This window comes from Lytechinus variegatus, chromosome 3, assembly GCF_018143015.1.
Source record: "Lytechinus variegatus isolate NC3 chromosome 3, Lvar_3.0, whole genome shotgun sequence".
In the NCBI taxonomy this organism is placed as follows: Eukaryota; Metazoa; Echinodermata; class Echinoidea; order Temnopleuroida; family Toxopneustidae; genus Lytechinus; species Lytechinus variegatus.
Window position 1 is genome coordinate 44,818,156 of NC_054742.1, and position 24,304 is coordinate 44,842,459.

General features: G+C 35.3%; 1 protein-coding gene and 1 long non-coding RNA gene across 2 annotated transcripts in view; both read right to left on the bottom strand.

Moving 5' to 3' along the window:
- Positions 1-1,115: 1,115 nt before the first annotated feature.
- On the bottom strand, positions 1,116-3,015 carry LOC121411134. Its single transcript, XR_005969427.1, has 2 exons — positions 2,919-3,015; positions 1,116-2,196 (listed from the first exon to the last, which is right to left on the bottom strand). It is a non-coding gene; the product is annotated as an uncharacterized LOC121411134 (long non-coding RNA).
- A 1,447-nt stretch (positions 3,016-4,462) lies between these two features.
- Positions 4,463-24,304, bottom strand: part of LOC121412036 — a 69,644-nt gene continuing 49,802 nt past the window's right edge. Inside the window, exons 18-27 of the mRNA XM_041604947.1 lie at positions 20,252-20,438; positions 19,221-19,450; positions 17,805-18,162; positions 16,382-16,533; positions 12,738-12,865; positions 10,272-10,433; positions 8,826-8,988; positions 5,758-6,327; positions 4,617-4,940; positions 4,463-4,479 (exon numbers count right to left, since the gene is read on the bottom strand). Coding sequence (XP_041460881.1) covers positions 4,463-4,479; positions 4,617-4,940; positions 5,758-6,327; positions 8,826-8,988; positions 10,272-10,433; positions 12,738-12,865; positions 16,382-16,533; positions 17,805-18,162; positions 19,221-19,450; positions 20,252-20,438 — 2,291 coding nt within the window. The remainder of the gene's footprint in view (positions 4,480-4,616; positions 4,941-5,757; positions 6,328-8,825; positions 8,989-10,271; positions 10,434-12,737; positions 12,866-16,381; positions 16,534-17,804; positions 18,163-19,220; positions 19,451-20,251; positions 20,439-24,304) is intronic.

A 24,304-nucleotide genomic window follows, 5' to 3' on the forward strand; every position in this document is an offset into this window, starting at 1 on the left:
ACCACTGCAGGGGCGGATCCAGGATTTCACGGGGGAGGCAATTTGAAATAATGAGAGCGGATTTCTTTCCTTTTTTGGCTTCTGTCTATGTCCCACCATTTCCTTCTTAACTATCAGTCTTTTCCTCTCATAAGTTCCTTCCTTCCTTTCCTCTCTGCATATACCCCTTCTTAGCCTTCACTTTCTCTCATTCTGCATTTCCTTTCTCTCTCCCTTTCTACTCTCCCTTCCTCTTCTCCTTTTTGTGTGGGTGCAGGGGAAACCGGAGGTTATTTAAAAATAATCATGAAGACATAACCATCATGATTTAGTAAGTTTCCAGCCAATTTTGACAGGACATTTCCTTGCACATTCACTATTTTCACAAACAGCAAACTTGATCTCATGTACTTCATAAATGACAAAGGAACTAAAAAGTGAAGAAGCTTTGTTCAGGGAGAGGATATGTACTTTAATTCATAAAAGCATCCATCTTTTCAAGTTGCATATTGGTTAAATAAAAAAAAGGTGATACATGAGAGATAGGAATATATGATCAAAGATGGCAGATAATAATTGTCCATCATGGACGATAACTTTTGCAAAATCTGCATTGAGGAATAGAAAAGGAATTAAAAAGGATTAGTTACTGGCAAGTTGCTGGCTAATTGTCTGAAATAGGGCATGAATACTTTGTTGTTGAATCAGAGCTATAGCTTTGGCTATCAATAACAGATTGAACAAAACCTATGCCACATGCAGCCCAAAAAACAGAACTTCCTATGAATGGATCGAGATAGGTGGAGACTGAATCTAATCTAATTCTAAGTCCTAAAACGTACCTTTCATACTAAAAGCTCTACAAAAAGGGAGCCAATATTACAACAATAGGGTATAATATATCTTAGAGTTTAGCTTTCATCTTTCTTGTCATCCAATTGATAACTTATCTTACATTGAGATTAATTACACTCCTTCCAACAGTCTTTCAGATTTTATGGTGGGGTGAAGTGAATGCATTGGGGGAAGTGATTGCATTGGGTGAAGGGAAACAACAGGGGGATGGTAATAATTACATGACACTTTCTTTTTTTTAATTCTATCCAATATCATGTCCAGCAATTTTTCTGAGAGGATGTGGTTGGGAACAATTGAGGAAGTAAAAATACAAAGTGTTTATAGGTTCTCACTTTACTTGGGGGCTTAGTGTACAATCGCAATACACAGCAATAGAAAAATATCTTTTTATTATCCCTAGGTCACCTCCTTGCCCCCATCCCTTCTGTGTTCAGCCATAAATTTGCTGAAAATACCTTTACACCTCTTGTAGTTTATTCATCAATACAACATACTAATGAAATTAATTATGATCTATGCAATAAACAACAACAAAAACACTCGATAGTCAGCATTTGAGTTGCGGTTTAAAATGTTTTCATCATGGGGGAAAGTTTTCTGTATTGAAAAAAAAATCCACAGCATTTTATATAAACACCAAGTGTGATAACTGTTATATACAAGAATAATACAAATTTACATTTCATATTGGGGGTGGATTACAGTCACATTTGATTAGGTACAAACTTTCCTTGGGAATCGCGATGTAGGTTTTATCACAGTATTGATGTACATGGATAAGAAAAATCAAAGAATTTCTTCCCTGTCCAAAACCGATGAAAAGTCAGACTGAATCAGATATTGTTACAAAATCTCTATGAAATGGTTATATTCATATAATAGTTTTCAATTTAAGGTTTGCATTAACAGCTTTACGGTTCTATTGTAAATTGTTGAGAGAGATGAATCTTAATATCTTTACAAAACTTTGCTGAAAGGTTGAGAAAACAGTAAAGCATTGTGTTTGCAGAACACCTACCATTCAATGTCTTTCATTAAAAAAAAGAAAGATTGGATGGGTACCATCCAGTACAAGAGGTAATATCAGATCATTCATTTTTGTAAAAGTATAAAAGAGCATATAAAGCTATCTAATTCAAGATATGAACCATGAACTACTAAAATGACATACATGGTTTTATAATTATCAGTGATATGTTTGCAAAATGTGGGAATCCGTAAAACCATTCATGCCCCCTTGATAAAAAGATGACTAGATAATAATTGAACAAACACTGTGCCGAGAGATGACTTGACAGCATCTGGTGAACTCCTCAGCTATCCGAATGAACGATTTGATTAATTTGCAGGCTTGTTAGTCTGCAAAGAGAAAGAAAAAAAAGGATGAATAGACTAGAGTAATATTACTTGAACTTTTAGCCATAAATATTGTTCAAAGTTTTTAGTATTTTTATTTTTTACTTACAACACTTGAGTTACAGATGTCTGAATAAATAACCTGTACATTATGTAGCTTATCCAGACATGGTAAGTTGCATGATGTCAGGTTCAAATATTGGGGATTAGGCTCAGAATCATGAACATATTTGAAAAAGAATTACATTATTCATGTATTAAAGTAAAAAAAAAACTTTCTATCTTCCCTTACTTGCTATTTATTTTTCGATTCAGATACACAATCCTAATCTCAATGAGATATAAATGTTCCATATGCAAGAAAAACCATTTCACTTAGAACAATTTGCTATGCAGGTCGAAAACTTTTGAATTCTACCCAAATAACATAAAATCTGTGTGTCCACTGATTATTTTGAAAAACAAATTCAAAGAAACACTTTTACACACACAAACATTAGTCATCACATTAGTCACCTCATTATCCATATCATCATTATCATGATTATTAAGTTATTTTTTATGTGTTTTGTATGCCCCTGCATAAGAATGCTCATGAGAGTGGGTCTTCATTTTTGTCTTCTCAACTCTTCTTTTTGATTTCCTAATTAAGTTGGTGTTGGATGGCTGCATGTACTCTTAACTGTCAATTATTGATTTCTCATAAAATGTCCAAACATACTTACTGCATTGTCGTCTCTCACATGAGACGCCTCTGTCATTCCGTGGATAAGCCATGTCATAGGAATCGCTGGTTCCTTTGCCATACTCTATGCACAAGAAGTAATATGGAGCACAACCGATCCCTGCATAAAAGGAGAAAACAAATGCCAAATGTTTTTAGATATATATACACATACAAGGTGGTGGTCGCCTGATTTCGTGATCAATAATAGATGCAATATGATCTTAAAACCTAGATGACCTTTGAACTTATCATCCTCAAGGATACACGTGTGGTATTACCCAAAGATCATTTGTAGTGAGTATGAACACAATTGATGCAGACATAAAGAAATGAGAGCTTGAAAAGAGGATGGACATGACCTCATATCATTTGTTTTTTAACCCCTTGATGACCTTTGACCCCATGATCCTCATAAACAAAGATGTGGTATTACCCAAGGATCATTTGTACCAAGAGTTAACACATATGATGCAGAAATAAAGAAGTACATTAGACAGTTTGAATAAAAATCTGAGCTTTTGACCCATAGATGGCCTCTGATCCCACCCTCCTCAACAGCACACATAGGGTATCACCCAAGGATCATTCAAAAAAAGTTTAATAAAAATTGATAAAGATATAATGAAATGAGAGTAAGTTGAACAAAAATCTCAAATAAGGATGAACGCGAACTCATATCATTTGATCTTATGATTCCTAGATGATCTTTGACCCCCTTATTCCCATGGGGTCACATGTGCTACTACCCAAGGATCATATTTACCAAGTATGAACATAATAGATGCAAAGATTAAGTAATGAGAGGAAGTTGAATAAAAACTTTAACATTTTTAAACAGACCAAAGGACTAAAGATCTAACAGGAAAAGTGATTTTGAGGTCTCTGCTGAACTTCGTTCAGGCAAGACAATATGGTAAATTCACATCTTGGGTCAAGAACCTTATGTCGTCCCAAAAATTGTCAATGCCAGTACATGTTTTATTTAATGCATTGTTGAGTAAATGTAGGCTAGTGCTAGAGGTGCGCTATTACAGCGCTAGGTATGAGCTTTGACGCACTGTGACTATAGCTGCTCATATAATCTAAGGTAGATATGAATAATAAAACTAATTCTGACAGGTCGCCCTTCTAAAAACACCTACCACTACTTCCACTCCCCCCAAAAAAAGGGGGTGGGACAGGGGAGTGCTTTTGCACCCACCACACCCCCACCACCCGGTGACGGCTATGGCTACAGTACCGAATACGACTCATATGTTGTCATGTTAAGTATCCAAATATAGTTCACAGATTTCGAAACAATCCTCCATTAATCAGAATCAGCATTACTATCGGTTTCCCATAGACAATGGTATAAAATTTTGTATGTAACAATTGTTTGAAATTTATCTTTCAAATGTACCTTCTCTTATCACAAGAACAAATTCAAATTAAAGTTTAGGTTTATTTAAACTAATCAATAAAACTGTACGTTACAATATTTTAGACATCTATTATCGATATATTACATTTTAAGACAACATCTTTTATCGATAGTCTTTGCTAGCTTTCCATGATTCCTTCAAAATAAGATTGTATCAAAATACTTTTAAAAATGCTGATATTATAAAAACTACCAACTCTCTGCAAAAGAAATTATGGTAGAATGACAATAACAAAAGAAAGTTGAAAGAGAATGCAACAAAATATATCATACTAGACATATCCATTCTGAATGAAATTCCGCTGATAGTGGTAGACCTTCCAGGTGCAATGCGGGTCTTGGCCTGTTTGGGTGTTAGAACGTTGCCAGTATATCCAAACTTATCATGAGTAGAATCAGAATCTTCACGGCTGCCATAGACTGCCATGTGCCACAGTCCAGGACCAGAAGGCACTCCAGAATTCGCTGTGAATCCCATGGTGGCGTCCATGGTCACTTTCACCTCTCCAGTCGTCAGTGGATAGTTCATGTTAGTAGCCAATGATTCCCATTCCACTCGAGGGCGTTCAGCAGCCTGTCCAGCACCTTGTCCACGACCTGCGCAAAAATTTAAGAAAAAGAGTATTATCGCAAACAAATAGGAAATTCATGTTTCATAGCCAAAGACAAATGCATTCTGGGTAAGTGCTGTATTTTAATGCATTACAATAACAATAGTTTATGTGGATCTTAATACTTAATGTTTCTAAGCATGGAACATTGTAATCAGCATGAAATGAAAGCTAGCTCAAACTGGGACTTGAACCAATAGAAGCTGTTGTAGAGATGGACACCTGCTTGTAGATGGTTTTAAAAATGGACCTACAAAATAATCTTACTTGGAACTTGAAGAATCCTATACAAATACTTTCACTATGTTTTCTCATACCATAAATAATGCCCCATAAATTATGTTTTCACGGAAGGGTGAAATATAAGCCTGTTCTGCAGGCTGCTGAAATTTATACCCTTTTCCTTGACCACTGTTTTTTTTTAACTTGCTTTTGTATATGAGCATGGTGTCCATCTTGCAATGACAGTACCCTCATCCCAAGATGTGAGCCAAGATTAGGATTATAAAGCCAAACTCATCAGTCAAAAAAGAGTTTGAAAGATGAAAATTACAAATGTTATCATCAATATAATAGGTGCTTTTTAAATGATTCAAAAGGATAGAAACAAGTGAATTTCAGGACATTTACTTAGTATGCAAAGTATCTAGACTAGAATTGAAATAAATTGAATCAATTCAAGTCAGCAAAACAGTGAAAAAATCATTGAACACGGATATCAAGTGACAATCTCTGGATTTTCAGAATTTGTCAACAGTCAGCTTCTGTCATAATCTGCCATTTAGATCAGGCTATTGACTTACCAGTATCTCTAGAAGGGGTACTACCTTGATCTCCCATGCATGTCAAAGCTGTACATGATGTGAGAGCTTTACTATTTGGTCTACCCTTCAGGGTGAAGCCAGGTCCTGTTTTTGAGAGCTTCACACACAAGTATTTTACGTTTTGACAGCCATCATTCAGATCAAGAGTGTAGGGAATCCTGTTGAATCTGACCGGGGTTCGCCTGTCGAAATTCTGCTGTCTTTCCGCCCCAAGATTTAGATTAGCGGGAGAAATTTTGGCCTTCTTTCCGTTTTTCTTGGAACTGCCCCAAGCTTGAACAGCCCACCCTGGTTGTCCGGTGACTTCGGTAGAGGTTCCTCTGTCATGAACCACATTCAAGTTGAGGAGCATGTCATTGTTCCTACCAGACTGCACAGCTGAGTTCACCTCCCGACTTATTCCTATATTATTGACCACGAACATCTTCTCGGACGCGGCTGTTTGATTTGAAGGAATTGGGGAAGGGTGAAGGGAAGGAAGGGATGTGGGATGGACAATACCACGAGAGGGTGATGAGGTGGAGAGCAAATCAGCAGTCATGTTAACACCTAATTGATAGAAACATAAATTAATTAAGGAGTTTGATTTATGAAATAAACCCAGGTAAATCTCCAGCAGCACCAGGGTATATTCTTATAGAAGGGGCATGACGACCATATGGCATGGCCCTAGGAATCGGGGGTGCTGTGTGCATTATTCTCCATAAGCAACACCCCAAGGTATTTTGGACGATGTGTAAAAATGTAACAAAAATGCCCTTAAGTTTTTTCTGAAACCCTTTTTTTCTTTTCAAATTTCTCGGAACCAATTTGATCGCAGTTTTGTACAATTATCATCAATAATAATATAAGTAGTAGTATTACCAAAGATGATTATAGCCCCAACCTATCATAACAGTAATGTGGTAGGAAATGGCTACATCATTCTTCCATATTACAATGGCAACAAAGTTTCTGTCACTCTCGAATAATGAACCCTGCATAAGTCTTTACTAAAAAAAACAATGTTGTCTCATGAGAACTTGAACAAAAAGAAGTGACAAATTAATTTGCTCTGCAAGATATTTTACATTGTAGTTCTAATTGGGCAAAATGAATTTTGGGAATATTTTCATTCTCAGATTTCTCTTTAGGATAATAAAATATGGATTTCCATTTTTTTTCATTTTCATTGTATATTGGTTTCAACTTAAATATCAACTAATTTGATCATCATAGCATGAGTCCACATCAATACACATACATGAGTAAAGTTTGAAATGCAGTGTCAAGTTTTTTTCATCTACCTATAAATGTTACAATATAAAGAAAAAAAATCCAATAGAATACAATGTTTTGATAAAAAGATTATTTTACGAATATTTTTTAATCAAAGATATTAATAAACTAGTTTACAATTTTTCGTGGAATTCCAAAAAAGAAATGATGAAACGTAATGTATGTCATAATCCTGAAAAAAGAAGGGGGATTAGGAATGGTTGACTTAAAGACTAAATGTCGATCACTACATCTGTCATGGATCAATAAATATTTGACAGGAGAAGACAGTGCTTGGAAAACTCTGTTCGAACATTGGACACAGAAAATTGGCGGGGATTTCCCTCTTTGTTTGACTTTTAATTGCAAAAAGAGTGATATGTATCGTATTTGTATGAAAAAGCATGTTCTGTTCATGGGATGATTTAAAGTATATTGATATGTTTAAAGTAACGAATATTGAAAACGAAATTATTTGGTACAATAGTAACATAAAGTATAAAAAGATGTATTATATTTTCCTAACTGGATAAAAAACAATATTTTAAAAGTTAATCAAATCCTAACGGGTGGTGATTGGAAGAAGATAGATTCAATATGCACTGTTTTTAAAGAAAGAGAATTACTTTCTACCTTTGAATTGTTGAAAATAAAAAATGCGTTCCCGAAGATCTGGCTTGACAAATTACGTAATAGTGCACGAAACGTAAATAGCATGTCATCGAAATCCAGCACTATTGAAATATCAACAGGTGACTGTATAGAAATCAATGGCATGAAAGCCAAACATTTTTATCATTTAATGATCAAAAAGGAAAAAAGGGACCTCCCTTGTATTCATTTTTGGAACGATTTCTTTAGCTGGCCTCTTGAATTCAATTGGAAACGATTATTAGAGTTTAAACTTTATTTTATAAACGACAACAGGATTAAACAGTTTAATTTTAAATTACTTCATAGAATACTACCAAGTAAAGACAACCTTTGCAAATGGAAAACTAAAAATGATATTTTATGTAATATTTGTAAAGTTCCAGAAAACAGTATTCATCTTCTTTTTACCTGTCAAGTGGTAACAGTTTTTTGGAAAATTGTTTCTAAATTAATATATGCTTTGTTCGATGTTAAGATTGTTTTGAACAAAAAAATTATTGTAATAGGTCATGAAATAGAAAAAAAAGATATGAATGTGGTTAACCTTATTATAAATTTTTCACAATTTGTAATTTACAGAAATTATATTAGAAAATGTTTTGAAAACGACAAACATAAGACTCATGCCTTTTATCTTATTAAAGATCTAAAGGCAGAAATTCGAAATTATTTGATACGAAAATAATCAGATGAGACTTGATTTAAAGCAAGTCTCAAAGTTTCTTTCAATTCTTTAGTTCCTTTTCCTTATTTTATCTATGTATATTTGGGTATGCGACTTTTGTAAAAACGATTGTAAATATCAGGTGAACAAATAAAGTACCTCTTATGAGGATTAAAGAGAGAAAAAAAAATTTCCTGCTTGTTGAGAGTTTCAACAGATCTGACTCCTTTTCAACATTTCATGCTTGTACATATTAATCTCTAGGTTCAAACTAAAAAAAAATCTATGAGCTGCAACATTGAAACAAGTAGTTCATTTCATAATGGGATTTTGTTGATCAGTTTTGACAAGCCATATTATCTTCTTAAAGCTTCAAAATAAGCTCCTTGAAATGAGTTTGTATTCGCTGGCTTATCATGTGTTTTTTTTAATTGGGCGGTCACATAGTATCATCAAATGATAATTGTCTTACCTTCACACTGGAGTTTGAGGCAGCCCATGAGGAAATCAGGGTTGTTATCTCTCACTTGAAGTTCAAAATCTGGGTGTGGATTGTCCTTATGCAGCTTGACACATAGGAACTTCACTTGCTTACATGTCACATCGGGTCTCATATCAATTCTATGTTCGAGGTTCTGAAATGAAATGTGAGTTCACAACATGAGAAGTGATTTCATTATATTTTATTCCTTCTCCATTCGTCATGTGTATAGTAGCAAACCCAACTGAACCTGAAATCTTAACCCGGCCTACATTTTGTATTTGGAATCATGAATTCCAAGTAATCATATCCGTTTGAAGTCTACATATAGATCCATGTATAACAATGATCAGTCTTGTTGAATGGGGAAGATGGAAAATTTTGTAAATCTGATGTGATTTATTTGGAGATTAAACATTCTTTCTGTGAGATAACAATATGCCTAATAAAGGTACCAAATAAATGAAGCCAAGAATGACCTACATATGTATACACACATGAAAAATTATATCTTTTAACTGGGGGTATTTTTCCTACATACTTACTACAACATCTGCAGTTACCTCCTTGGACATCTCCTAGTGGAGAACAAGGAACTGTCCGAAATAGCCCTCATAAGTTGCAAAAAGCCTTTGTCCATTGAAATTTAATAAGGTAGCAAGTAATGGACAAAGGCTTTTTGCAACTTATGAGGGCTATTTTGGACAGTTCATTGTTCTCAACTAGGAGATGTCCAAGGATGTTAGGATCTATGCTTTTGTCTTTATTCTATGATAACTATAAAACAGAAATATATGCAGACAAGATATAAGTATCATATCGCATGATATAATAAAATACATAAATCATGAGAACCTTTATTTGGGATTCATGTCTGTGTGGGTACAAATAGTAAGGCCACCAGTAGCCCAAGTGTGGTGACACTGACAAGCTGGCCTAGCCTAACTCATGCTATAAAATCAAAAGCAATATCTAGAGCTGCCAACCTGAACAGGAACATTTCAGTACTTTTATAGCTGAAAATCGGTATTTAGGTGGGAAAAATCACTATTCTTAAATGAATACCATACGACAAGACATAAAGCTGAAACTTTAGATACCAGTTTTTCTCTCATTTTACAGTACTAAATACAAAAAATCTATTCTACTTCGCAGCTCTGAGTATCGGATACTTGGAGCCGTTTCATAGAGAACATGATTCTGGTGACTTCTCATTTGATAAGTAACTCCCACAAAAACATTGACTTTGATCAGCTGTTGAGCCCTAGTACAATGGTTGCACCAAAATGGCAAAGTGTTTGTACATCGTTTGAAACCTGCCCTGAATGCATGCAGCTATAACCATCCAACCCCTTGCACTGTCAATGACACACAGACAAGAATAGACCAATTACCACTCTGGTACACCAATCTATTACAAAATATTTTGGCATGTACCGTAAACGAAAAGTCACCAATCCTTGAACTGTCGGTACCCTTGGTGACCACAGTATCCCGTACAAAGTCACTATTCAGGATCTGTGTGGAGTGAGATAGTTTCCTTCCACTTGCTCTATTGGTATTTGAAGCCCAGGCCTCCATTCTCCAGAGATCAGTACCCTGTAACAAAGGGTGAAAACCATAAAAATATCAAAATTGCGTTGTCAAAATAGATCGATAAACTAGATGGATTCTCAACTGCACACAGTCAAAAATTTAAGCCCCCGCCACTGCCAGATTTGAACTATATTGCTTACTTTATTGCGATATTGTGAAACCATCAAGTTAATCTCATCAGGTTGTTAACCTCATAGTCATTAGAGAATCACTTCTTATAGATTCCATATAATTCTTATTCATTGAAAATAAGAAGACTTTTATGGATTCAACATTATCTGTCACAGTGTGCTTGATCTTTAACTGTATTATGATATAATCACCATTTAGCTTTACAGGTCTACAGCATTATATTTCTGACATTAGTATCAGGGTATAATTCACTTTTGAATGATAAAACTTATTGGAACTTACCATTCAGTAGGTAGAGTAAGGAACATTAAGAAACAGCAAAAAAATAAGCCAGTTAATTTTCTGTACTAGTTTGCTATTCTCCAAGAATAGGAAGCCCACAACATCTTTGATATGTTATTATTGTCAATATGCTTGCATACATAAACCCAGTTTGAAATCATGCAGTCTTTCAGACTGTCCTTGAGTACTGTTATAAAAAAATCATATGTTTGAATATATGAATGACTTTTGTGACCTTCGCCCTTTGATCTCTGTCTAACCAAATCTATATCAGATTATTATCACTCCAGTAAGCAAACATCTTCCATTTTTGAAGTTGCTACCTCAAATACTCAAAGAGCTTTCTCAAGTACAAGGTACTTTAACCCTATCTAGGCCGGGGGGGGGGCTCCGAGGCCCCCCCTCAAGGAATCGCGCGATATTTTCGCCGTGCGAATTTTTTTAATGCGCTGCTGGCTGACTTGCTACTTTCAAGTCTTGCGCAACTTTTGAGACCAATTTTGCGTCACTCGGTTACGTGGTTCCGAAATTACGCAACATTATGTAAGTGCATGTCAGACCGAAAATTGCTCAAAAACGTAATTTCATGTACAAAGTCAATGCAAATTGTGTTTTCAACCAAAATTCATAAATGTATGATTATTTTTAGTTTTGCTTGTCTAAATGTATTCATTTTATGCTTTTTATAGTCACAGAAGAGTCCCCAACAAATTTCATTGAAAAAACAATGAAAAACAAAAGGTAAAAAACAAAGAAATACATAAGAAATTGCAAAAAACAATATAATACATAGGAAAATGATTTGATATCACAATTTTTTTCATGCAAACTTGCTAAGGACACCACAAAGAGTTTCTATACCAGAAATTAGTACATTTGGAGCTCTATTTAGGGAGTTAGAGGAAAAAGTATGATTTCGCATACTAATTACGCATAAATTAGCATAATCACTTAATAACGATTCGCACGAAATGAATTACTATACAATCTTGTAGATTATGTCCCAGACAACCCACATGCCAATCTTTGGCGTGATCGTGCGATCGACGGCCGAGATCTTAGGGGGGGCCTGGGAGGCCCCCCCCCTGGCCATAGGAACTCCCAAAATACCCCGGCTTAGATAGGGTTAAGATGCATAATGCCCTTTATGAACTTGAACCCCTGACCTGTGAAACGTATCAGATCACCCTTACTCTATATGCATACATGACTCAAATTTAGAGTAAATATGGTTCTTGAGTTATCATGAGAAGGCATTTAAGGTATGTAATGACCTCTATGACCTTCAACCTTTGACTTTCTACCCCCAAACCTAATTCAGTCAATTGTCACTCCCACATGGTGCAAATGTGAAGTCAATCCATCAAAGAGTTCTGAAGCTATCATGGGACAGAAATGGGATGGACGGAAGGACAACCCACAAACATAATGCCTCCAGCAATACCAATGGGGGGGTCGACTTGATAAATCCCTGAATTTTTTTTTTATTTATTTAATATGTCAAAACTCAGAAGTAAACTTGACCTTCTAAGAGTTGTTATTTTTCTCAGATCTATTTCTTAATATCACATTACCCATTTTGTCTACTATCCATTTGGTCTACTTACTGTTTAATATTGCCAATTTGAAACTTGGTATTCTGTCTTCTTCCAATTTTATGTAAAGAACTGAAGGATCTGATCATCATTCTATGCATTATGTTGGCAACTTCATCTAATGACCATTTGATTTATTATAAATTCTGTTCAATTCTCAATTCATCTCTACCCTCTCAACTTTGAAGTAATTGATTAATTTTAATTTAACTATGAGATGATTCTAAAATTATTGTAAAAGAGGATTTCTCTGTTTGTGTGCATCACTTTTTTCCTTTAAAGAGAAAAATCAACTTACCGTAATGCTCATAGTCCTCGGCCGATCGAATCTGACCTCGACATTAAATCGTACATCATTATCATCCTGTGCTACAATCTGAGGGTTAGATGAGGTTGGGGTGACCTTCATCACATAAACTGATTTTGCTGATAAAGCAAACAAAATGTAATAATTTAATTTGTAGCTACATTCTGCAATGATTTATAAACACAATGATTTTTAAACACATACATATAAAATCCACTTCAAAAGATATGGTAAATCTATAATGAAATATCAAACAATCACAATCATGAAAATTTCAACAAATTTTGTAATAAGTAATAGCATTTAGGGGATCAGGACAACTGTCGGGGGGTAATTGTCTGGAGGTAGTTGTCGGGGGGGGGTAATTGTCCTAGAACAAGCCTTTAGAGATTTCACTTAATTTCCTATACCATATGAGCACATTGCAAATTCACATTACAAATGAGGGAATCAATGACATCACTGACTCACCATCTCTTTTGTATTTTATTATATGAACTTTGAAATAACTCAATTTTGTTCTAATGATTATTATACTAAACATGTTTACTCTTTGAACATGTGGACATACTATAGTTGTAGCAAATGTTTTCTATCAAGGGTAGCCAAGTCAAGAGCACAATCAGGTGGGAGAATCCCTCAAAAGGTGACAAGATTATTTTTTTAATTTGTGCATGAAAAAAAATTAATCTTATTGCTTATTCCAGTCCATGTCAATTTCTCTGTTTTCTGTTTCAATTCAGTTGGTAATTCTCACTGGTACCTAGCCCTACGCTCAACTATTGACAGCGCCGCAAACCGTCAGTTTGGTTCGCTTATTTTGGACATAATGCTTTGAAAGTTAAAAATTTCTACTCATATATACTCACGAACTTCCTGGACAACCAACAAACCCTGTAGAATCCTGATTTGAAAATTATTTTGAGAAAAAAACGTGATTAACCAGTGCTGTCAAAATGTTCCCATGTTGTAGCAGCCATCTTGGAAAGTCGAAAATAGACTGCGCATGCGCGGTGTCGGCGCAGGAAACATGAATATTCAGGCTTTCAGAGAGATTAATGAATATGCATGAAGACGAGTGACAGATCCTTGCTCTCATGGAGAGTACCAAAAAAAAAAAAAAAAGAAAGAAAAAGAAGAAGAAAAAAGAAAACCCCCCAAAGAGATAGTTTATTCTAATATCCATTAGAGAAAATCCCTGGGGGATGAAGGTAATAAATTCCCCCACTTTTTCGAGAGTGGGGATGGCGTGTACAATATCCCCCTCTTTTGAGGAAAAAATGATATTGTATTTAATTCAGTTGATGATATTTTTCATAAAAATGTCATAAACGACGGTTATATTGTGGAATTTTCATATGAAATGCTCTTAAAAACAACGAAGTGGTTATTTTTCTCTCGCTCGCTTCACTTGCTGGCAAAATAAAAGAATTATGTGTGGGGGTCTGCTCAGGTTAGTAAGGGTGTGTGTGTATACTTAAGTGTGAGTTCATGCAAGAAACTTCGGCAAAAAGTCTATCACCCCCCCCTCCCACTCCTCAAAACGGATTTACGCCGGTGGTAATATCACCTTGCAAGAACAAAATGGCGAGCATGAGCAATCAGCAGCAGTGCTCTATTTGTTCGGCTTATTTCGTGAAGAACCGTACGGGCTACAGAAAAATACAACTTGTCAAAATCACCAGCCCAAGGACAATCAGCAGGGTCTTCCAGAGGGAGGGCATACTGTACAGCTTCATTTGCGAAGAATGCAAGAGAAAACTGGTGCAAAATACCATACGAAATAAGAACGCCCCAAATAAAAGGGACAGAACAAAACGCACATTTTCTTCCCCACATGGCACACCATGTGCAAAGAGGCCAGCGACTTTCGCTTCGCCATGCAGATCCAGCCAACAGCCTCCAGAGATCCAAGATCCAGAGGATGATGTGCAACCAGAGAATCCCCAAACATCGATGAGTAAAATCAAAGACCATCTCGATGCAACAAGATACCTTCAAGCATTTCGCATGCTACAAAAAACATCATTATATGATGATAATAGGATAAAAAAGCTAATGATATACCCATTTAACTTTTGTTGCATTTTCAAAGGAATTCTTTTTTTTTTGCCTATTAACTTATTGCCTATTAAAATTTCCACTGAGATTTTGACCAAAATAATAAAATAAACTTGTGAATTTAAAATAATATTGATTTTAAGGAGCATTTGAAAAAAAAAAAATTGTAATTATGTGGTTTCTTATTGAGAACAAAAGTGAAAAACACTGTTGCATGGGCATCAGTCAATTGTTCTTTATGTTTATACCACCAGGCCAAATATCCACCTATCCTTGCAAAGAACGACATCCACTGACTTCAGAGAATATCTGAAGGATTATCTTGAAATCCTAAAGAGGGACCAGGACAAAGCCCCAAAGGCTATCATCTACACACAGTAAGCATACATGTTCTTTAATATGGAAAGTAAGATAGTAAAATGGTGTACCTGGATAACTACTAGATAAGAGAGAGTTAAATGACACAGTGGTAAACTTACAATATTACAGTTCAATTCCACTGTAACAAAGAAAAAAATGAATCCAGGTGTTACCTCTAGCACCAAATAAAAATGATTATACTTTTATTTGTGGGTATGCCACTCATAGAAAGTTTGAGAGGCACTGTAACAAGCATGAACATTTTTTTAAAACTCCATCTGTATACATGCTTAATATTTTCTTTAATTTCTTGATTTTGTAAAATAAATGATGTGAATACTGCTTTGACATCACAAGGCATGAAATGTTTAATACATTAGTGAAATTTCTTAATATTCACCATCATTCCTAACATAGTTTGCATAATTACCTAATACTCCTCAAAACAGTTGATCTTGATCTATTCTTTGACCCTTTTACTTAATACAGGAGCATTTCAAAGGTCACTGAAATTTGGGGATGGCTACAAAAGGAGCTTGGTTATGAACCTGCTGGGCAACGTCTTTGCGAGATGTACCATGCCAGTACAGACTCGTCTTCATGCATATTCATTAATCTCTCTGAAAGCCTGAATATTCATGTTTGCTGCGCCGACAACGCGCATGCGCAGTCTATTTTCGACTTTCCAAGATGGCTGCTACAACATGGGAACATTTTGACAGCACTGGATAATCACGTTTTTTTCTCAAAATAATTTTCAAATCAGGATTCTACAGGGTTTGCTGGTTGTCCAGGAAGTTCGTGAGTATATATGAGTAGAAATTTTTAACTTTCAAAGCATTATGTCCAAAATAAGCGAACCAAACTGACGGTTTGCGGTGCTGTCAATAGTTGAGCGTAGGGCTTCGCCGCGAAGCAGCGGAGCCCTGTAGGGTTAACTGGTACCTTCTTTTTTCTTTACATTTCTTCAGAGTTTGATTTAAAAAACACATTATTTTTAGTTTCTTTTCTTTAAATTTGTAAATATTTAATCAATATAATATTCATTAAATATCATGAATACATTTCAATGAATGAAAATAACTACAGAAATCGATGGTCAATTATCTATGCACGACAAGATGTTCTAGACTGTCATTTAAGGATACATCAGTTTCAATGCTGAGTGTTAAGAAAAGGTATCTGGAGAAGTCCCATCAACATCATAAACTTACTTATTCTACAAGTCTGCCTTTTACATGATATCCTTGTCTGTCCATTACCATGCGGGCCTGATATGCTGAAGGACGGGTTGGGATTCCTGGCCTGGCCAAACTCAAAACATAAGTAGATCTTTCCTTCACATCCAGCATCAGAGATATTCACACTGCAGAGTAAAGGCAATCATACAATTTTAGCATAAAATGCATAAGAAAAAAAATGTTAATATCTAAAATTTTAGCATTTTTCTTCATATGTTGTTGTAAGTCTAATACTCTTTTTTGGAAGATGTCAGTGCTACCCTCACTTTCCACCAGAATTAATTTTTGTCTCATACTAATAACACTCGTCTGAATTTTTTGAATGGCTGCCATTCATAGAAAACATTAAACAATTTAAACAGTAGAAAAAATGGCAAATGACAGCTGAGATGTAAAAGGGACTTAATTTGTACGGTAACATACCTTTTTCCCCCATATTAATAATAATAATAATAATGTAGGGTATTTATATTGCACACATATCCACCTTGTTAGGTGCTCAAGGCGCTCCTATATTACCCGGCTAAGCTAGGTGTTCATAGCGCACACAGCTAACATATTAACATGTTTATTCTATGAACTGATGTACATAAGCAGTTATATTTGTATTTATGTGCTATTCTTGTTTCTATTTGAATATGTCACCATGTTTGATATTTGTCTATGTTGCAAAGGGCCCCCTCTTTTAAATATTTGTAAATTATAATCATATAGAAAAATTAATGGGTGCATAGGGCCTGAATTCTCAATAAGCCTACAATGGGCATCAAATCAAAAAGTGGACACTATCCTCGAGAATCATCCTGAAAAAAAGCAACATAAACAGAAATTTCATTATGAATAATTGTGATTTTCATACAAGCACTGTTTACCCTTCATTGGGGATTTTGGTTCAGGTTTGAAATGTGGGGTTATAGGGATCTCAGTTCGAATTTGGACTTTTTATCAGGTTTTTATCAAGGTAGTGATTTCCTTTCATGGGTCTCGTTACATATGTCCCACAGTCGATGCAAATTATATAGCTTTTTGCATATTAGACTATTATGAATTAGGGTTTTTTAATTTTTTTTTTTTGCATTCTATACCTACCCTTAAAAAGTGCCCCTTTCCCATGTTTTATTTTCTTGCTACTGTCCAAGTGATGTCCCTGAATTTTAATAAATTAAAACTTATTAAATATTTTATCAAATTATTCTTTTGGTGATATATCCTATTTCAAGGAAGCCTCAAGAAAAACCTGGTCTTGGAAAAACACCCTAAGAAACAAGGAAGTGGCACTGTGTAGTGGTTCTGTCCCTTGCCTTTTAAGCAAAGGGTCGTGGGTTTTTGGCTATGTCTTAGTCTTTGGATAAAGTAAAGCAGACCTAACTGGATGAATTACAGCGCTAATTCTTACCGAGGATTGCTTATTTGGAATGTATTTCCCCTTCTCTGTTGAATGGTCCTTGATCTGTCTGCACTACTGAGGATCTGCTCGGTTTCATCTTGTCGATCTGTCTGGCCCTCAGAATCAGGACTTGCGAAAACTCCCATCCTCCACAGATTTGAACCTTCGAATGTCGGGCCTGGTTCAAAGTTCAGGTTGACGGTAGCTTCCGCAGAGTCAAAGAAATTACTTCCACGACTCCTCACTGGTGCCCATGACAGGCCAGTGATTTCAACTGATGTATCTCCATGGCTTCCACCACTACTACCAGTATGGCTACCACCGCTACCACCACTTGTACCAGAACCCCCTGGATCTACCCTGGGTCCTGTATTTGATCAAATGTGTAGGACAAGTCATTAACAATATACAGAATTGTTATTCGTTTAAAATGTATGGCCTTTTTCAAAATAATCCTCATTTACAAGAAAGTCATAGCCAATGAATAACTTACTTTTTAATTGATCCAACTTCAAAAGGTTTTCATGGCAAAGAAGATGTGTGTGGGTTTCACCGTCCACCTTTTCAGGACCAACAATAGCCCACGATAGATACATGGTGTAAAATGAAACCCACTACACATTTTGATAGATCCATAAAATTGAAATACCTTTGCAAATGTAATAACCTGCAAAAATCACTTTCACAGAGAAGTTTCAAGTAAATAGGCTTCTTTTAGTAATCCAATTCAGCTATCTTTTGTGGACAAAATTTTTTTCGTCAGTCCCATTGGTCAGGTATCTTTTGTGAACAGAAAGATTCTTGTCAGTCGCAATGCATACACTTTTTCCATTCCACAATTATTAACCCTTCTTGCAATTAAAGTTAAGATACTTTTATTCAAATAGATGCAAAATGATGACCTGTTTTTTATATAAATAAGTGTTTGGTACTGCAAAATTGTAAAATAGCCTTAAGAGACGGACATACTGAAGCTTTCGGACATGCACTCATCATAGGAAAATCACATGAATGGCAAGTACACTAGACCGAAACAATATATAATAGGATTCTTTTGCTCTACCATTCTAGTTATTCATGCAATATTACTCCAATGAGTGCATGTTGAAAACCTTCAGTGTATTTATTTTTAAGGCTACTTTACAAACTTTTTTTTGCTGTCAAATATGAATTAAAATGATAATTATATGTGGTCCATTTTTTCTGAATCTCAACAAGAAGATTCTAAGGAAAGATTTTTTTATGGGGGGGGGCTGGGGGAAGTTGAGTACAATACTGTCTCACCAAAGTGGCCAGTTTCTATCAAAAGAGTATAACAAGCCCCCTTAAATAATTTTAAAAATCAAGGGAGGTACTTACTTATTCCTTTCTTCTTTTAAAGAAAAAATTAAATGTGCAGATTATTGAGGGAAAGGTTGAACTTACCATCACATTGCTGTTCCATACAGCCTGGATCTGGCCGACTCATGGAAAAATCCATGCTGGGATTCTCTGATTTATCAAACTCTATACACAAATAGCGGTATCCTCTTGTGCATCCATCAGGGAAATTGAAAGAACCAGAGAGCTCGATGATGTTTTGATTGCTTCCTCTCGGAGGCTGAAGGGTTCGGCCACGCCCAGAGTAATCGAGGATGTCTCGGACTTCTCCATTCCTGTGAATGCATCATGAGAGTCAGAACTTTCACAATATTGCCAACAGAATTGCCCCTTTTTAAGTTTGCTAACATTTTATAGTTACTTACTACATGCTAATGAATACTCTGGTGCCATCTAAAATTATGAATAGAACAGTGTTGCCGATCAATAGTTTTCATTAACAAAGAAAACTTCCTAATGAGTGACAGTCAAGCTGCCCAAAATGTAGCAACTTCTCATGACATATACCCTTTACACTCTTCTTCTTCACCATGGAAACGTTCAGAAATTACATTTACGCGTTGCTGTTGATAATTTTCAACCCATTCACTGCTCCTTTATCGATTTACAATCATTTTAGGACTTCAGCTATTTCCCCATCTAGAACGATTCTCTCTCTCTTATTCATATTTTTTTCACCTTACATTTCCATCTCTCTTTAACATAATTTGTACAACCAATGAAACCTTCAAAGATCATTCAAAACTGAGAAGATAAAAGAGAATTTCATGTTCATATATTAAGTTTAAATAGCTTTCCTTTATTGATATTACACCACGAGCCATTCATATTGTCACGTTGCAACTTCTGCTCATATGTCTATACCATTTTCAGGTATCAGATTTATACTTTCTCAATCTGGAAATGTTCCTAAAATAAAAAGTCAACGCTAGTGCTATTAATGTTCTTAAGTCAACATTCATTCACAAAAAAAAACAAGCATTAACTGAAAACTCAAGAAATTCATTGTTTCACAAACATGTTTTGGGGTACCGGTACAGTTGTACAAGCAGAACTAAGTTGCAATAAACCATTACCTTCGTCCAGATCCGTCTGAACGCTCACTACCAAAGACTCCAACCCTCCACAGATTATTGCCATGGATTAAGTCTGTATCAGGATGAGGGGTTACGTCTACTGTGGCAGTGACCCGGTTACGATTCCTTCTGTAACCAGGGGCGATTTGAGACCACCTAGCAACAGTTCCAGATTCCACTTCATGTCCTATGGGTATATAGGGGCACAAGGGAAATCAGAATGATAGCAATGATATTAATGATAGAATGATTGTGACCTTCCTTATCCTATAGCTTTTATATGTTCTTGATTATAATAACAATTATACATACCTTGAGGAATATTTTGTATCCTCTCCCATTATTAACACCCCCCCCCTTCCCGAACATATATGAAGATTTGATCAATTGTTGATGAAATTAAACCTATTTTTCTCCCTGGGTTTCTCACTAGTGTTGACTACCCCTTTGCAAAGTTATTAGGTAGATAATAATAAAATAATGATAATGATGATGGATATGAAGATGATGATGATAATAATAAAAATAAAAATAATAAAAACAATAAGATGAACAGTAATAATATCAGTAATATTAATCATCTCAGTTTTAAAGCTGGTCTACACACAAAATATGGGTGAATTCATTATCTTGCCCTTAAGTTCCACCATCTATATCCTTATTGGCTTACCCCCCCCCCCCACCTCTCCTCTCTCTCTTTCAATTCTACTCTCCTCCACCTGTTTCAGTATCCTCTTTGGTTGCACTCCTTCCCTGACCATCCACCTGAAAATCAAAATTTCTTCTCAAAATATGATGAATATAGCTAATGAACATATATAATAGAAAAATAATAACCACAATACTACTACTAATAAATCATATACTATAAAATAAAGACTACACAACCACTACTACTGCAATTACTACTACTACTACTTCTACTACTACTACTACTACTACTACTACTACTACTACTACTACTACTACTACTGCTACTACGACTACTACTACTACCACTACTACTACTACTCCTACTACTATTAATATTACTAGTAGTGTTTTTAGTACTATTACTGCTACTTCTACTGCTACCTTCATAATAATATTGATACAAATAACAATCTAAAGTTCTTTTTTTCAATTGCTTGCATGTACCCAAATCCTGAGGTATATGTATTGACATGATGAAAGTGTAAATTCAATAAGTGGCATCTAGATATTGTCAGGGTTGATTGACCACTCCGAAGTGACATCTTGAAGTGGTATTCTGGACAGCATTTCATGAAACAAAATGGGAGTGATTTTCATTATTGTTTACAAACTCCTGCAAATCCTTCGAGGGGAAATAAGTCATCAGTGAAAGTGAAAATCCCTGACAAAACTTTCTCATAAAATAATCTTTCCCCTGACAAGTTCTTTAAGCAACGCGTGGCTGCATGCATGAGAACGGCACCGAAAGAAACACACATTGAGTGCAACATAGATACAGGGATGTGGGAATTCCCATTCAGTGATTCGCAAGGCAAGCTTTGTTCATCCACGAGATGTGAGAGAAAGAAGACGTCTCATAGAACTACACCAATAGGTGATGCATTGTCAGACTGTGGAGCAACATGCTGTTTTTTTAGCCTTTTTTTCTTCAATATAGCAGCAGTGCTGACTTTGAAAACTAATATAAAAAAATATTCACAAAAAACACCATTCATATAATGATACAATACTACGGTCATTGACATTTGACCATGTGACCTAAAACTTGTCAGTGATACTTGATTACCCCTATATCCACATTTCATACACTATATCTATAAACTTTGAAAGTTATGACAGCAATCTAATAATTACCTCTAAAATGGCCAAAGTTCAATGACCTTAAATGACCTTTGACTTTGATCATACAACCTGAAACTCGCACAGGATGTTCAGTGGTACTTGATTACTCTTATATCCAAGTCTTATGAACTAGACCGATATACTTTCAAAGTTATGATGATAATTCAACAAATACCCCCAATTTGGCCAAAGTTCATTGACCCTAAATGACCTTTGACCTTGGTCATGTGACGTGAAGCTCACGCAGGATATTCAGTAATACTTGATTAACCTTATGTCCAAGTTTCATGAACTAGGTCCATATACTTTGTAAGTTATGCTGTCATTTCAAAAACTTAACCTTAGGTTAAGATTTGGTGTTGACGCCGCCGCTGTCGTCGGAAAAGCGCCGCCTATAGTCTCACTCTGCTATGCAAGTTATGATGACATTTCAGAAACATAAACCGTAGGTTAAGATTTTGATGTTCATTCCCCAAAATGGTCTAAGTTCATTGACCCTAAATCACCTTTGACCTTGGTCATGTGACATGAAACTAAGGCAGGATGTTCAGTAATACTTGATTAACCTTATGGCCAAGTTTCATGAACTAGTTCCATATACTTTCTAAGTTATGCTGTCATTTCAAAAACTTCACCTTTGGTTAAGATTTGGTGTTGATGCCGCCACCGTCGTCGCAAAAGCGCCGCCTATAGTCTCACTCTGCTATTGAGACCAAAACGGCTAGAATACAGTGAATTACATGTAAACTATGGTTTGAAACTACGGTTTATGAATGCTTTATCCAGCATTAATTAACCCATTTTTTTTTAGTGCACTTTCGGGGCTGGTAAACTTACACAACAGCTGGGTTATAATGTTGTGCATTATTCAATTGTTCATTATTGGATGCTTTCTATTACGCATTGAATAGAAACTGCATGAAACACCATTGTTTAAAACCATAGATTCAAAACCACCTTTGTGAATCATGCAGGCCTGGGAATGAGTTGCGCTTAGATACATCACTTTCAACTAAGATGGCTAATGATTTGAAAATTTGAGGCCGTCGTCAACATCAAGCAGGTCGCTCATGACGAGGGTCACCTGCGTTCTGAAATTTAGTTAAATAATATTTTTCATATACTTTTTCTTATCTTCAGAAAGAGATTGTAAATGATACGTGTGTCTAAAATGTATATATATGTAAAATCTATGTAATAATTGATTATGTTGTATTATGTTGAACATGTGGAACGCAGAAATAAATTTCAAGCAGACAAACAAACAAACAAACAAAAGATTAACTTCATACCTAGCCTAATCCTAAAACTAGATCTAGAGGAAACCCCAGTTGAGATCTGATGTGAAAGTACACCACAGAGTACTTTCTCTTTACTAAACAGTATTTTAATCAAATTGTAGACTCCATAGACTGACTCTGCAATAATTGCCAATGCCTCAACAGAACGTCAAATTTCGTCCAATATCCAAAGTTGTGAGAAATTATAGTAAGAAAAATTGCCACCGAATTTTGAAAAAAAAGCCAGAATCATCACAGGAAAAATTTACTGGCTAAACATGTAAAATGACATATTTTGCCAAAACAGCTCATCCAACAGTGTCAAAACAAATTTGAAAAGGCAGCGCTTGCTGTTATCATTTTACTTAGTGTATATCATGATCATTTCTTTGTTCAAATTCATATGCAATTTCTGACGCTGGTGTATGATTTTTCTTAGATACAGGCAGAGAGTTATGCACAGGAATTCATTTTGCTATTCATGGGCAACATGTTTTGATAAGAGGACAATTTTGAACGTGAGGACCATATATACAATATAATGTAAAAAAATGCACTAAATTCAAAGTTTGGGTTTTTTTAACGTTTCTTTTAATTACTGCTTACAAAGTAATCAACATACATGACAAATTTCACAAAAGGCAAAATACAGTTATTAAGAAAACATAGTAGCAAAACAAAGTAAACAAATCTAATTTAATATGAATAATACAGATCAGAAAAATTCATTTCTTCTTTCTCTGTTTCACAGAGGTCAAATCACATTTTTTTCAGAATCATCAGGTACCACAAACAATCAGCTCAAAGACTGCTTAAAAATTCTGACTACAATCAAGAGGGTAGTTTAGATTTGTAAAAATAATTTTGATGTTGATCTGGCCAAATCCTTGGTACCATTTTTCTGACAGCAACTGGAGGTATTTTGAAGTTTGTTGCTGTGCTCTCTCTTAAAATGTAA